The sequence below is a fragment of the Calonectris borealis genome, chromosome 3, assembly GCF_964195595.1.
Source record: "Calonectris borealis chromosome 3, bCalBor7.hap1.2, whole genome shotgun sequence".
In the NCBI taxonomy this organism is placed as follows: domain Eukaryota; kingdom Metazoa; phylum Chordata; class Aves; order Procellariiformes; family Procellariidae; genus Calonectris; species Calonectris borealis.
Window position 1 is genome coordinate 28,682,170 of NC_134314.1, and position 12,118 is coordinate 28,694,287.

The 12,118-nt window shown below is 40.7% G+C and overlaps 1 protein-coding gene across 1 annotated transcript in view; it reads left to right on the forward strand.

The window, feature by feature from the left end:
- Window positions 1-6,146, forward strand: part of ZNF451 (zinc finger protein 451) — a 41,769-nt gene extending 35,623 nt beyond the window's left edge. The window contains exons 15-16 of the mRNA XM_075145258.1: window positions 2,542-2,616; window positions 4,986-6,146. Of these exons, the coding sequence (XP_075001359.1) occupies window positions 2,542-2,616; window positions 4,986-5,038 (128 nt within the window). The 3' untranslated portion in view covers window positions 5,039-6,146. The remainder of the gene's footprint in view (window positions 1-2,541; window positions 2,617-4,985) is intronic.
- The last annotated feature ends 5,972 nt before the right edge of the window (window positions 6,147-12,118 follow it).

Genomic DNA, 12,118 nt, shown 5'->3' on the forward strand with positions numbered 1-12,118 from the left:
CACAGTAAAGTCAATTTAGCTGCTGATCCGCTGTATTCTGAAAAATGAGTGTCAAGTTGGCCTGTTGCCTGGGTCAGGGAAGCCAGGAGTAAGCAGGAAAGTGCTGTCCTCTAACAGTGCGTCAGTGGGTTGCCATCATGGCTTCTTCTGTGGTGAATGCTAACTGACTCTATAACCAGTTCCAGGAGAGTTGACTTCTTTAGATCATATCTGAAAGAAACTTCTGGATTTCTGACTACTCCTATCCTCTGCTGTTTAACCATCTATGCAAGATCCCAATCAGAAGAATATTGCCTTGCCCATTTGTCAGCATCTTTTGTCAAGTCGCCTAAAAACCCCACAAACCTTCAGAAAAGTGCTTTTAATGCATTTTTATTTGAAATGGTAGCAAACCAGAGACCCTCTTGTACTATGTCTTACTGCTCACAAGAACTCAATTCTTCCGTTATACTTACATGTTGTGGTTTAACCCGGAAGGCAGCCAAACACCACACAGCCGCTCACTCACTCCCCCTGCCCTCACCCCCAGTGGAATGGGGGAGAGAAGCAGGGGGCGGGGGCGTAAGTAAAAGTCGTGGATTGAGATAAAGACTGTTTAATAGAACAGAAAAGGAAGGGAAAATAATAATAATAATGATGATGATGAAGATGGTGATAGAATATACAGAATGAGTGATGCACAATGCAATTGCTCATTACCCGCCAACCAATGCCCAGCCAGTCCCTGAGCAGCGCTTGCTGCTTCCCAGACAACTTCCCCTAGTTTATGTACTGAGCGTGACGTCATATGGTATGGAATATCCCGTTGGCCAGTTGGGTCAGCTGTCCTGGCTATGCTCCCTCCCAGCTTCTTGTGCAGCTGGTAAAGCATGGGAAGCTGAAAGTCCTTGACTAGCGTAAACACTACTTAGCAACAACTAAAACATCAGTGTGTTATCAACATTATTCTCATACTAAATCCAAACACAGCACTATACAAGTTACTAGGAAGAAAATTAACTCTATCCCAGCAGAAACTAGGACATTATGCCAAGAAATGAGTTAGGGAGTGATTTGCTTCAACTGTTAGACCTCTAACAGGTACAAAACTTTTTAGAGCAGTCTGAGATGCCTTCCAGGCTGGAAGTTTAAAAGGATGGTTAATAAGGGAGAAGCCACTTGTGCAAAGCCTTTTCTTTGCACTTTTTTTCTTCCTTTCATAAGTGATTGTAATGACATGTTTTTTGGTTGTGTGGATTTTTCTTTCTTTTGCTTTTTTTGCTTTGGAAGGTGATGTAAAAAATAGTCTCTCTTCTGCCCAGAGATAGTAGGCAGCTCCTAAAAGGATTCACAGTCAGTCTGCCAATGGAGAAAGACCATTTTAACTGCAGCGTATATCCAGCTATTTCTGGCACCTTTGTGGGTTCCTGATCTCTTTTTGATACCAGCCGTTGGAGTTTGTATTCCTGGAATTGGGAAAGTCAGCAACATTGCTGTTCAAACATGGTATATGTGTCAGAGGTTTGAAAAAAAATTTTAGAAAGTGTACCTGTCACTTTGAATACCTAACTTGGGTCATTTAAAATGCAAGAAGTCACACAGTCAGTAAATCAGATGTCCATATCGGAATGTTCTTTGCTGGTAAATGTAATCAGAAGTACATTGGTGTACTAATAAATGTGATGAATTTAAGGGAAGTGCTTCTCTTGATATGACTGTAGGAGACCTAGTTGATTGTGAGTACTGCAAGACCTCATTACAGAGACCATCTCCCAAAATAGTAATAGCCTGTAGCAGGAGAATGAATACATAATGTGACTTGACTTCTCTATTTTTTAACTTGTAGTTTACCAAGACTCTGTTTAAAACAAAAGAACAAAGAACACCTTAGGTACACCAATCCCTACTAGACACTTCAAAATAGAGCCTCATGAAGAGCATTATTTAGAAAGGGAAAGGTGGTGGAGTTTTGGCTGGGTTTGGCTATGATGAGTTAGCAGATTAAACTAAGTGTATTGACTTTTTTCTTCTGTGAGACTTGAACACCACCTGCTGAATTGCACTGCTCAGTTGAGTTATAGCACTCCATTGTTCAAATGGAGTATTTAGGCAACAAAATACAGCTAAGATTATGTGTACGCAGACCCATACTATAGTAGTTCTTCCCATAATTAAATCCCTGATACATTTTGTAGAAAGTAAATTATGTCTTTTTTTTTTTAATAACTGAGTATTACGAAAAAGCAAATGCAGTAGACACTAACAGTAGCTTCTGAACCTATTATTTCTTGTAACTGCTTTAAAATAATACAAAATTGAAGCAGTCTGCCTCTAAATTTTGGGGAGAAAGGGAAGAAGGTAGCTGAAAAATAACTCTGTCTCTTGAGTTACTGTCTTAAACTACCACTATAATGTATTTTTATCTTGATTTTCAGATCATACCAAGTGTATTTCTTCAAATCCAACCTACAGTGTTGTTACAGTAAGAGAAATGCAAGGGGGGACTTAACTTTTTTTTTATTAGAAGCAATGTGTAATTTATGTTTCATTTGTGCATTTAAGGTTCAGATAGCGAAGAGGATGAAGATATCAAACTAACAGTGAAGAGGAGCTTAGAAGAAACAAAGAAACAGGAAGGTCTGTTAATTTTTACTTTTCTGTGCTCAAGAGTGCTATTAATTATAGAAGATACAGAAACTAAACTTACAATCAGTGTTACAGCAAGTGACCTCTTAGGAATACTCTCTAAAATATGCTGGGCAATCTTGAGTAGTTAAGAACACTGTGATGAGTTATAAATAAAAAATAATATCCTAACCTGAAAAGTATGCCAGCAGACTCAAAATCTATTTTATTGGTGCACCACAGGGTATTGTGCAATTAAAGACTTGACTGAGCTCACTTTCTACCAGTTTAGTATGACTGTGTTGACTCATAGTAGAACTACTGACTAAATAGTTGAACTTCTGAATAAATAGTTCAAATTCAGGTATTAGAATAGAATCATAGAATAGAATCATTAAGGTTGGAAAAGACATCTAAGATCATTGAGTATTATATCTCAACAAAGCACTCTGGTCTCCTAAAAGAAATGTAGATTTATGCACAAGTTTGAATCAGCAGTATAGCTGTCTGCTCACATCATATTTTACCTTATTTTGCTGTTGTGCTTAGTGGTGGTGTTCATACAATGTAGTCATTAATTTCTGGTGACAGACTACAGCGCACTTTGAAAATAATTTGTTTGAAGTCTTGACTCTGCCCTTCCGCCTGATGGAAATAAAATGTACTAAGAAAAATCAATAAATAATTTGCACAAGGTCAGTGATAAAACTGATAACTGAATCTTATATTCCCATAATTTATTCAGTTATAAATTTACTGACTGTTACTAAATGTCCAACATATTCATCTACAGTACTGAAAGTTTGCCGCGCTCAGGTCCCTCTAGCACAGGGTATGGCCATGAGGGATAGCAGTGGCATTCGGTGCATACAGGAGGTCCCAGTTCTGATGCTGCAGAGCTGAAGGCATCTGACCTTATGAAGCAGCCTGGCTTCAGCTGTGCTCACTGGCTGGCTGTGTGGTTCTTGGCAGTTCTGTCATGGGGTAAGAGGGAGTGAGGACGCAAAATCAACCCCAGAAGGGGGTAAAAAGAAAGAAGCACTAGCAACTGCTGGAAGAGGAGAAAGCAAAAAGCAAGTGTAGGAGGCAGAAAAAGCTGCTTCAGCAGCTCCAGGGAATAGAGGACAATCCAGGTGTCACTGTGGAGCTAACTGCATGCCATTAGCAACAGAGGTCACAGTTCGGACCTTATTCTTGATACTTGCACATGTTTAGTGGCTAATTGACAACATGTTTTAACGCAAGCAGTTGTCTGCAAATGGCTTTCTGCTTTATTTTGGTTTCAAAATTTCTTTTTTGTTTCTATGACCATGTAATGTTCTCCTTTCAGTAACTAACTTATCTCTTTTATCAGTAGTACCAGATGTTACAGTAAAGTCCAGGTGAATGAATATGGCTCTGCTGGCATGAGAGAGCATTCATTGATACTATTTCTGTTCCAAATCTAGGCCTTGCATAAAACAGCCCAAAAATAATTTAAGTTTTAAAATCTGTTATGTTAATATATATAATTATTCTGTTTCCTTTGTCATAAGAACAGACAGCTTTTTTTATAGGATGTGTTTGTGTCCTCCTAAAGCAGAAGATGAATAATTCAAGAATGACAGTGTGTCTGAAAACTGCTTTTCTTTTTCCAACTGTACCATTGGTATTAATATTTACTGTACATATAAACCTTGTCTAACTTAGGATATTTAATTCACTAATGCCAAACAATTAGTGCCCACAACAACCTAAATGTAATGCAGAAATGTTCTTTTTTGAGTATTATGAAAGCTGTTTAAGAGAGGTTGTTAACAAGTCAGATGAGTGCAATGCAGTCTTCCCCCCTACCATCAAAAATGTTAAAGCCCTGATCTAGACTATTCTTACTGTTGATACGAGTTTTTCTCTAGTTATGTCTGGCCTTCCTAGTAAGAGTGATAACAATGGTGCCAAGTTAGAATGTAGATACAGGAATATCTATTGATAAGGAACTGAAATGAAAATAGTGAAACCTCTCTGCTTGCTTTGTGTGTCTGTCTTTGTTTTAATACTTTATGTATGCACCAAGAAAAATAAATATGGGTTCTAATCTTGGTGTTATTTTGACCAGTAAGTATGTAGTTGCGTTATACTCTTAAACTAATCATTGGGCTGCCCCTCGTTAATATAGTGGAAGGTTGTAGAGGTTGCACCTATATTTTGAAGTGTTGAAAAGACAGCATAAGACAGAAGGAGGGAAAATACTTTAATTCTGTTTCTCTACCTTTTTTTGCAGTCTACTGACATGGCCCACAGAAGTAATTTGTTGCTTTATGTAGTAATATTAATGTAGCTGTGTTTATGACTAGTTATCAACCATAGTTTGAGATTATAATTGGTTTTTTGTATTTAAACAGAGCAAGATGCAGAATTGGAAGAAGCTATCAAGAGAAGCCTTGAGGGAATGTAAATGAAGATACTTCAGTACACTAACACCATGTTGTCAGAGCTGCTCACAAAAATGGAAGCTTGTTCATCTATTTACAAAGGTTCAGAAATACCACTTCAAAAACACGTCAGTATCTTGAATTGTTAGATTTATAATCTGATGTCCTCTGTCATGCTGATGAACAACTGGAGTTTATGGATATCCGCTGCAATATATTGTATATGATAAAAACAAATTTTTAAGCCTTTGCGTATTCTGTTTCTAATGGGTGATGACTAAGTCTCTCCAGTCTAGCTGTATAAGTTGTTGTCTAATTAGTAGGCTGGTCTTACTAGGTATTTTGGGGCTTTTAGTTGTTGTTTGTTTTTTTTTAAATTGGTTCTTGTATTTAATTTTTCTGTCACAAAATGTCATTGTCTTTATTTACTTTTTCATGTGGTCTTTGCAACAGATAAAAATAGTAAACTCCAATTATCTCAGATTTGCCTAGCTAATCTTGTTATAAAGAGAAGCTTAGATCCCAGGTTTATAAATTGAACACATGGCCTAACTCTTGTCTGTGGCCAGTCTCACCTCATAGACCATAATTTTGTCTACATCCTGTCTGTTATAAATGTCAGAACCAGGACCACAGGCTGTACAGTTAGTTTGTTAGCTTTATTTTTATAAATGTATATGTTTTTTCAATAGTAGCATGGTAGAGTGTTGGATTTCATGGCTTAAAGTTTGATGGGTTTGGTTCCTCTCCCTGATCTGAGGCTGGAACACCTTTTTAAGGTAACAGAAGCTAAATAAACTTTCTAGTTCCTGTTTGGAATAGATGTGAGAGAATTTAAGCTGTATTATTCCTATATACTATCATCTTTGCTCCCTTCTGTTCATGAAGAGGTGGCCTTAGATAAATGAATGTAAATGTGTTAATTATTTTTGTACTGTCCTTCTTTTAAGGTGAAAAATTATTTCTGTGTTTAAAATTGTTATCTATGCCACCTTTCTCAGTTCCTTCGTTTAAAAATACCTATGCAAGCTGTCAAGCTTTACCAGCCTATTATATTTCAGTTAATGATTGCTGTCAGTCAGTAAAAAACCTCAATATAATAAAATGCCAGCTTGATTTTTTTTATTATTATTCATTAGCCTGTGAGTTTGCTTCTAACTGCTGTAAATCTAAATATTTATTATGCAAACAAATACTTTTGTGGAGAGGAAGACAAGGGGAAAGCTAGATTTTTCTCACTCTTGATTCCAAAGAGTCAGAGTAACTACAGCTGTGTGTCATCATCGTTAGAAAAGCTGGAAAGCGGGCACTGGTTTATTTCCAGTCATGATTCTGATATAATTGCTATCTCTGAAACAAATAGAATTAATGAAGAATCTAGTGACTTATCTCAGTGCTCATTAGCAATCATACAACTTGAAGAAACTGTTCGAACGCCAGAGATAGTTTGAACGCTTCCAGTGCATTTGACTCTGACACCCAAGTGTTAAAGAGTGAACAGCACCTCTTGATGTTTTCCCTTGTGCCTGCTGCTTGCTTTCCCACTGCAAATCTCAGATTAATTGCACTCCTGTTCAAATCTGGGTGTGTAGTTCACGCTGCTGCTAAGGAAGCCCTGTTCTGGAAGATTTTGAGTTGCCTTTACCTACTGACTCAAGCTAAATCAGTTCCAGAATTTTTCACACCAAGTTCTTGTGATAAAGGGTGGAATGAGACGGAAAACAGTTTTCATCCTCAAAAACATCTCAGTCCAAGGTATAGAGGCTTTTGGGCAGATTTTTTTTTCAGAGCAGACCCTAAAGTTGCAAATTCCTTTCACATGAAAAGATGTTTCAGCTTGAGAAGGTTCTTTGCTTGGCTCAACAAATGTTTAAAACCTGGGTAGATGGTCTTCTCCAGAGCCTGCTATGTTAGATTTTGATTATGTGCTTTATTGCTCATAATGTTTTATTCTGTCATAAATGTAAAGTTTGCTTGTACCTGATGGGCCATGACTTAATCGGTTGCATTAAAAAAAAAAAAAGCCGTGTGTGCACACACATTCTCTATACTTGGAGCTCCAGTTATTAAACACATTGTATTGGCCTCCTCATCTGCTTACCAAAATAAGTAGCAAATCCCAACTACTGCTGCTACGGCTTTTCCAAAACAGCTAAATAGAGTTCTAGTCTCTGTATTCTTTTTATGTTAAAAGTAGTCTCCAGAATTATTGATGTCTTGAAATTTGTCCTCATTTTCTTTGGTCTCTCTGAGGTTCTCTTAGCCCTCTGAAATTTTTCTTTGCAAAGTTTTCTGCCATCACAGGCTTGTGATACTTCTGTTTCCAGAAGAGCAGAGAAAATTGGATTCTTAAAACGCTGCGTGTACAGACATGTGACTCGTTATTCACCAACATCTTGTGGTACTGCACGTTGTTCTTCAGCTGGAAAAGGTGTCTTGTAAATGGCTGTGTTTCAGAATTTAATGTTTCTGGCTGGGGAGTCTTGTTTAACTGGCTGAAATTTTTGAGGTTTGCCCTGCATATGCTGAGAGATTTGTCTGCATTTACAAGCACAACTCATCTGTTACAGGGAGCTTGCCCAGCATCCTCTACGTTAGTGCTAGAAGTGATTTGTCCCACCCTTTTTAAGAGAATTTGCTTTTGTGGTGATGTTTGAGTTCACCCTTCATTAGTCTGCAGTAATCCTGTGGTGCTTTTTTGTATTTATCTTTAATGAGGAAAAAGTCTCATCTCTACATTGCTACCACCAGATGCTCATTTTAATGCTTTTAATTTCTCTGATGCATGCATAAGTTTTTACAAAACTGAAATCATGACAAGTCAAGATTGGTATAAGGCTCTTATCTCTTTGCATGCCATATTCTTTCAAATCTCTCTTTGGGTCATATTCAGAGACAAGATGAGATGCCAAATAAGTCGGTGCTGTTATGAAAGTCACTGGAGCACTAAAATGTCATGCCTGCTTCTGTAGTTTTAATAATGTTAAAAAAAAAAAATGTAAAAAAATTCAGATTAGCTTACTGTAACCTACTTGCCTTATATGTGGTTTTGGGTGGTGGGTTAATTTTCTTAGCTCTTCAAGGTATACAGAAATGACCACTACTGTTCCTATAGCAGTCTCAGAATGCAAACCTTTACTGAATCTTTACCAAATATGGTGATGTTTATAGAGGTATGAAGTTACGCCGTTTTCTTTCTTAAAAGGAAAGTGTTCTATCATCTGCTTGTGCTGTCCTAGTGATGTTTACAGTGAATGCTGTAAATTGGAAGGAGGTGAGGAAGATGGATGACGAATTGTTTCAAAATTAATTTAGAAAAATTGGCTGACATTAGCACAAAGATACTTTCTGGCAATTCTTTCCAGCTAGGTAGCTTTATTAAAGTGTACATCTGCATATTTCTTTGATGCTTCTAAACCTCCTCAAGTTTTCCTGTAGAAATTCTTAATTCAGGTGGTTCAGAGCTCAGTTGTAACAATCTGGGTCAAATAATATGGTCTGAGATACTACAAAAGTGGGTGTAAACAAGTCAGAAAATTTATGGCAAGTGGCAAGTACATGCAAAGCGTGCACTCGGACAGCAAAGCTCTGCGTGCGTGGAAATTTAATGTAAAGCTCCCTTTGTAAATATGTGCAAGTTCACTTTTACTGACTGCAGTATCCTAATTTCTGGGAGTCCTTCTGTTTGTTCCATTGACAATCGGCCGAGCGTCTGCAGCTGTACAGAATTCACTGGCTCATTTACTAGGCAGTTTTCCTCTCAGTGAGAATGAACTGCTGCATGCCCCGAAATGGTCATACCAGCTTTCAGATTGCTTCTGAGATAGAGGACTTCATTCAGACTTCTGACAGGCTTGGGACCTCAGGGCTTGCCTACACAGTAGAATGACTGGGACGTGTATAGGCAAACCCAGGGCTAGCTTTAATTGGCATTGGTAACAATAGCAATAAAGACACAGTAGCACAGGTTCAGCAGGTGCTAAGTGAGGGGGCAGCCTACTGTGATAGCAGGTACGTATTTTGATTGAAAACATATCCTAAAAACTCACATTGGCCCATCTTCACTGCTATCATTACAGTGCTGGGGAGACTGCAAGCTGGCTTTGGTTGGCTGGCCCAAGCCATGGTTGCATCCTTGTGCTCTGTATGGGAACTGTTGTGTTTCCATAACACCTGCGTATGAAGAAGGTTCTTCAGATGAAGTTCCTGTAGGTGAAGGAAGGAAAATAAGCTAGCATGGCATTTATTGGGTGTGGACTTTCTCTTTGATCCTATTCCATGATGGCTCATGTGTAAGTGTTAGGGTATGTGACAAGGTATATATCAGGGTTTGGAATAAGGCAAAGCTGGAACTAAGGTGCTACTTAGCACCGTGACAATTTGTAGTGCTTTTGGCGTTGATCATCTTCCTGGCTCTGGGCCTCCCACAGATACAGCAGATGTCCGAGAGCTGGGAAAGCTGCTCTTTCTGCTGCCTCAAGGGACCTTGTGCATGTGGATGAGATTCTTCTGTATGTTGCTCTGTTTTGCAAGTGTCACCCATTTTTTACAATGCTGTAGTTTAAACAAGAGACAGCCAGTGGCTTCACTGCTGAGGCGGGAGTGCAGAAACAGTAAGATACATACCCTCCCCTCATGTTCTTCTCGCTGGTGCCTGTAGCCAGAGCAGGGCTGCGCAGTCCATCACATGAACAGTGTGGAGAAGATGAGGAGAGGGGGACGTAGGCATGGCAGGACCCCCAGTCCTGGCCCGGCCATCACCGTTCTTCACCACAGATCTCAAGGAGGAGGATGAAATCTGTGCTTTGTTTCAGGTGTGGGGGCCCTTCCTCCTCCTGTTGCCTTGTGGCCCTGAAGGACCCAATTCCTGCCTTTTGTGTCCCCAAACTTCTCCCAATTCAGCTGTGAGTCACTTCCCTTCCTCCAGAGACAGATTCCTATTTTTCCAGCCCAGCCATCTATTTTGGAAAAGTGGTGACAACTGCCCCTTTACATACCTTGGCAAGAAATAGAGGGGACAGACGACAATCTACTCCTCTAGAGAGCAGGGAAAGCAGTTTTCATGGTGCTTCTAAGTTTCTAAATGAGAAAATATCCCGGGTTGCACGGGCAGTAATGTCAAGGCTTGTCCCGGAATACCATTTTTGCTTTTAAACCTGCGTTTTGGTTCCATGGTTTGTGCTATTCTTACTTCTAGGGTAAAATGCCATTTTTCTGTTAAAGAGGGTAGGTCATATGCGATACGTTTGGACACGACTGTGCCTGTGTTTCATTGCACCTTCTACCTGCGTAGAATTAAACCCTTGTGCAAGGAAAAAAATGTTCATAGCTGTTCAGCTATTTTGATTTCTGCTTTTTAAACCCAATCCAATTGATACTTAATAAATTGGCACGGGAAGAATGGAAGGATCCTGGGAAAAAAATGGTTGCAAATGTGTGTCATGGCTACAAATGGTTTCTGTTTGGGGTGGGAAGCGGTTTTTAATTACCTTCTACAAAGACCGTAGAGAGATGGATGGAACAGTTGTTCAAAAGAAGTTATTTCCATGAGCTCACAGGCAATGAGCCTTACTTATCCAACTACGTAAAACAAAGAAAACTCAGGCAATTAATTTAACGAGAGCGCTTGGGACATGATATCATTCTCAATGGATGAGCCTGAGAAAACAGCTATTTTGAATCACAGTGGGACAAGTATACAAAACAGTATCCCTGTGCAACAAAATCCCTCTTAGCTGGGTGCCAAAAATTGGTCTGTTAGAGCCATGGGGTATTTGCCCAAACCTGGACTTACGGGATAAGCAAATTCCTTTTGAAATACTCACAGTAGTAGCAAGTAAAGCCTATGTATGACTTGAATTGCTGGAACCAACACTCCCAGCAGGAACCTCAAGTACAAGAGATTCTGTGCGAGTCGCTTGCCAAGTTGGTTCGGTGGGCGCTTGCGAGAGAGAAGGTACCGTTTTGTACAGTCAAGTTAAATACGATCTCGGAACAAGTCATTACTAGATGTAGATCCACCACCTTGGCTACCATGAAACAGCTAGCTATATTTTTTCTTTCTGGCATAGAAAGAGAACATCAAACACTTTTCTTTCCAGTAAGCCTTTTTGTGTCATCTTGGACAATAACAGCTGGTGGAACAGCTTCTTTTCTGAAGGTAGTCAGGGGGCCCTTAGAGTTGGCAGCAGAAACATGTTCAATCAGTGGCAGTATCTCAAGTATCTTGTTTTTAGGACTGCTGTTCAAGTTCTATTTACAGTAAGGCCTGACTCTGTTCTACTTTTCTCCAACTTTTCTCTCCCCTCAAACAGGCTTCTGGATTTTTAAAGCATTTCTTGTTTTCCTCCTCCCATTTCTTGCATTTGCAAGAAATTTGCATTCAGCTTTCTAGCTCACTTTTTGAACAGCTTTATATAAAAATAACAGTTGGGTGGTGGGGGTTTTCTTGCTTTCAATGAAAGCGCAAACCAATGAACTAACCGTATAGAACACTTCTGGAAGGCAAATCCTCATACTAACAGCTACCATCTTGAATGAAGTTAATACAGATATTGAAAATCTCATTATTCCTCTCTTAGGTTCTGGTTTAGCAAGAGACAGGGTTCCTGCTGCGTTGGGCGGGTCCAGGTTTTGCTGCTTTTGTCACGAAGGGGACTGGGGACAGAAGCAGGGGCAGCGCGGGGACCCTCTGTGCCCCAGAAAGCTCTCGGGGAGAAGCAGAGGCACCCCATGGCCGCCCTGCGTGGGGGTGCGTGGCGGCTGGGCACCGCTCTCGGGCACCCGCGTGGGACTGGACGCGGGGTAACACCGAGGCGTCGGGGACAACAGCAAACGCTTGTCCCCCAGCGGGTTTCACCCCCGCGTGTGACCCACCTGTCCCCGGCTCGCTGCTGAGTGCAGCCTGCCACAATCGGCGTTTCTGCGGCAAGGGCGGCGGTGCGTGGTCCCGCCGGCGGGGCTGTCCCGCCGAGCCGCCCCGCAGCCGGTGCGGCCGGCCGGGCCGGGCCGGCCCGGGGCAGGCGAGGCGCGGCGCGGCGCGCTGTGTGAGGCGGCGCCCGCGGGGCCGCGGCCCGGCGCGGAGGCGGGGTGGCCGCGGGGGC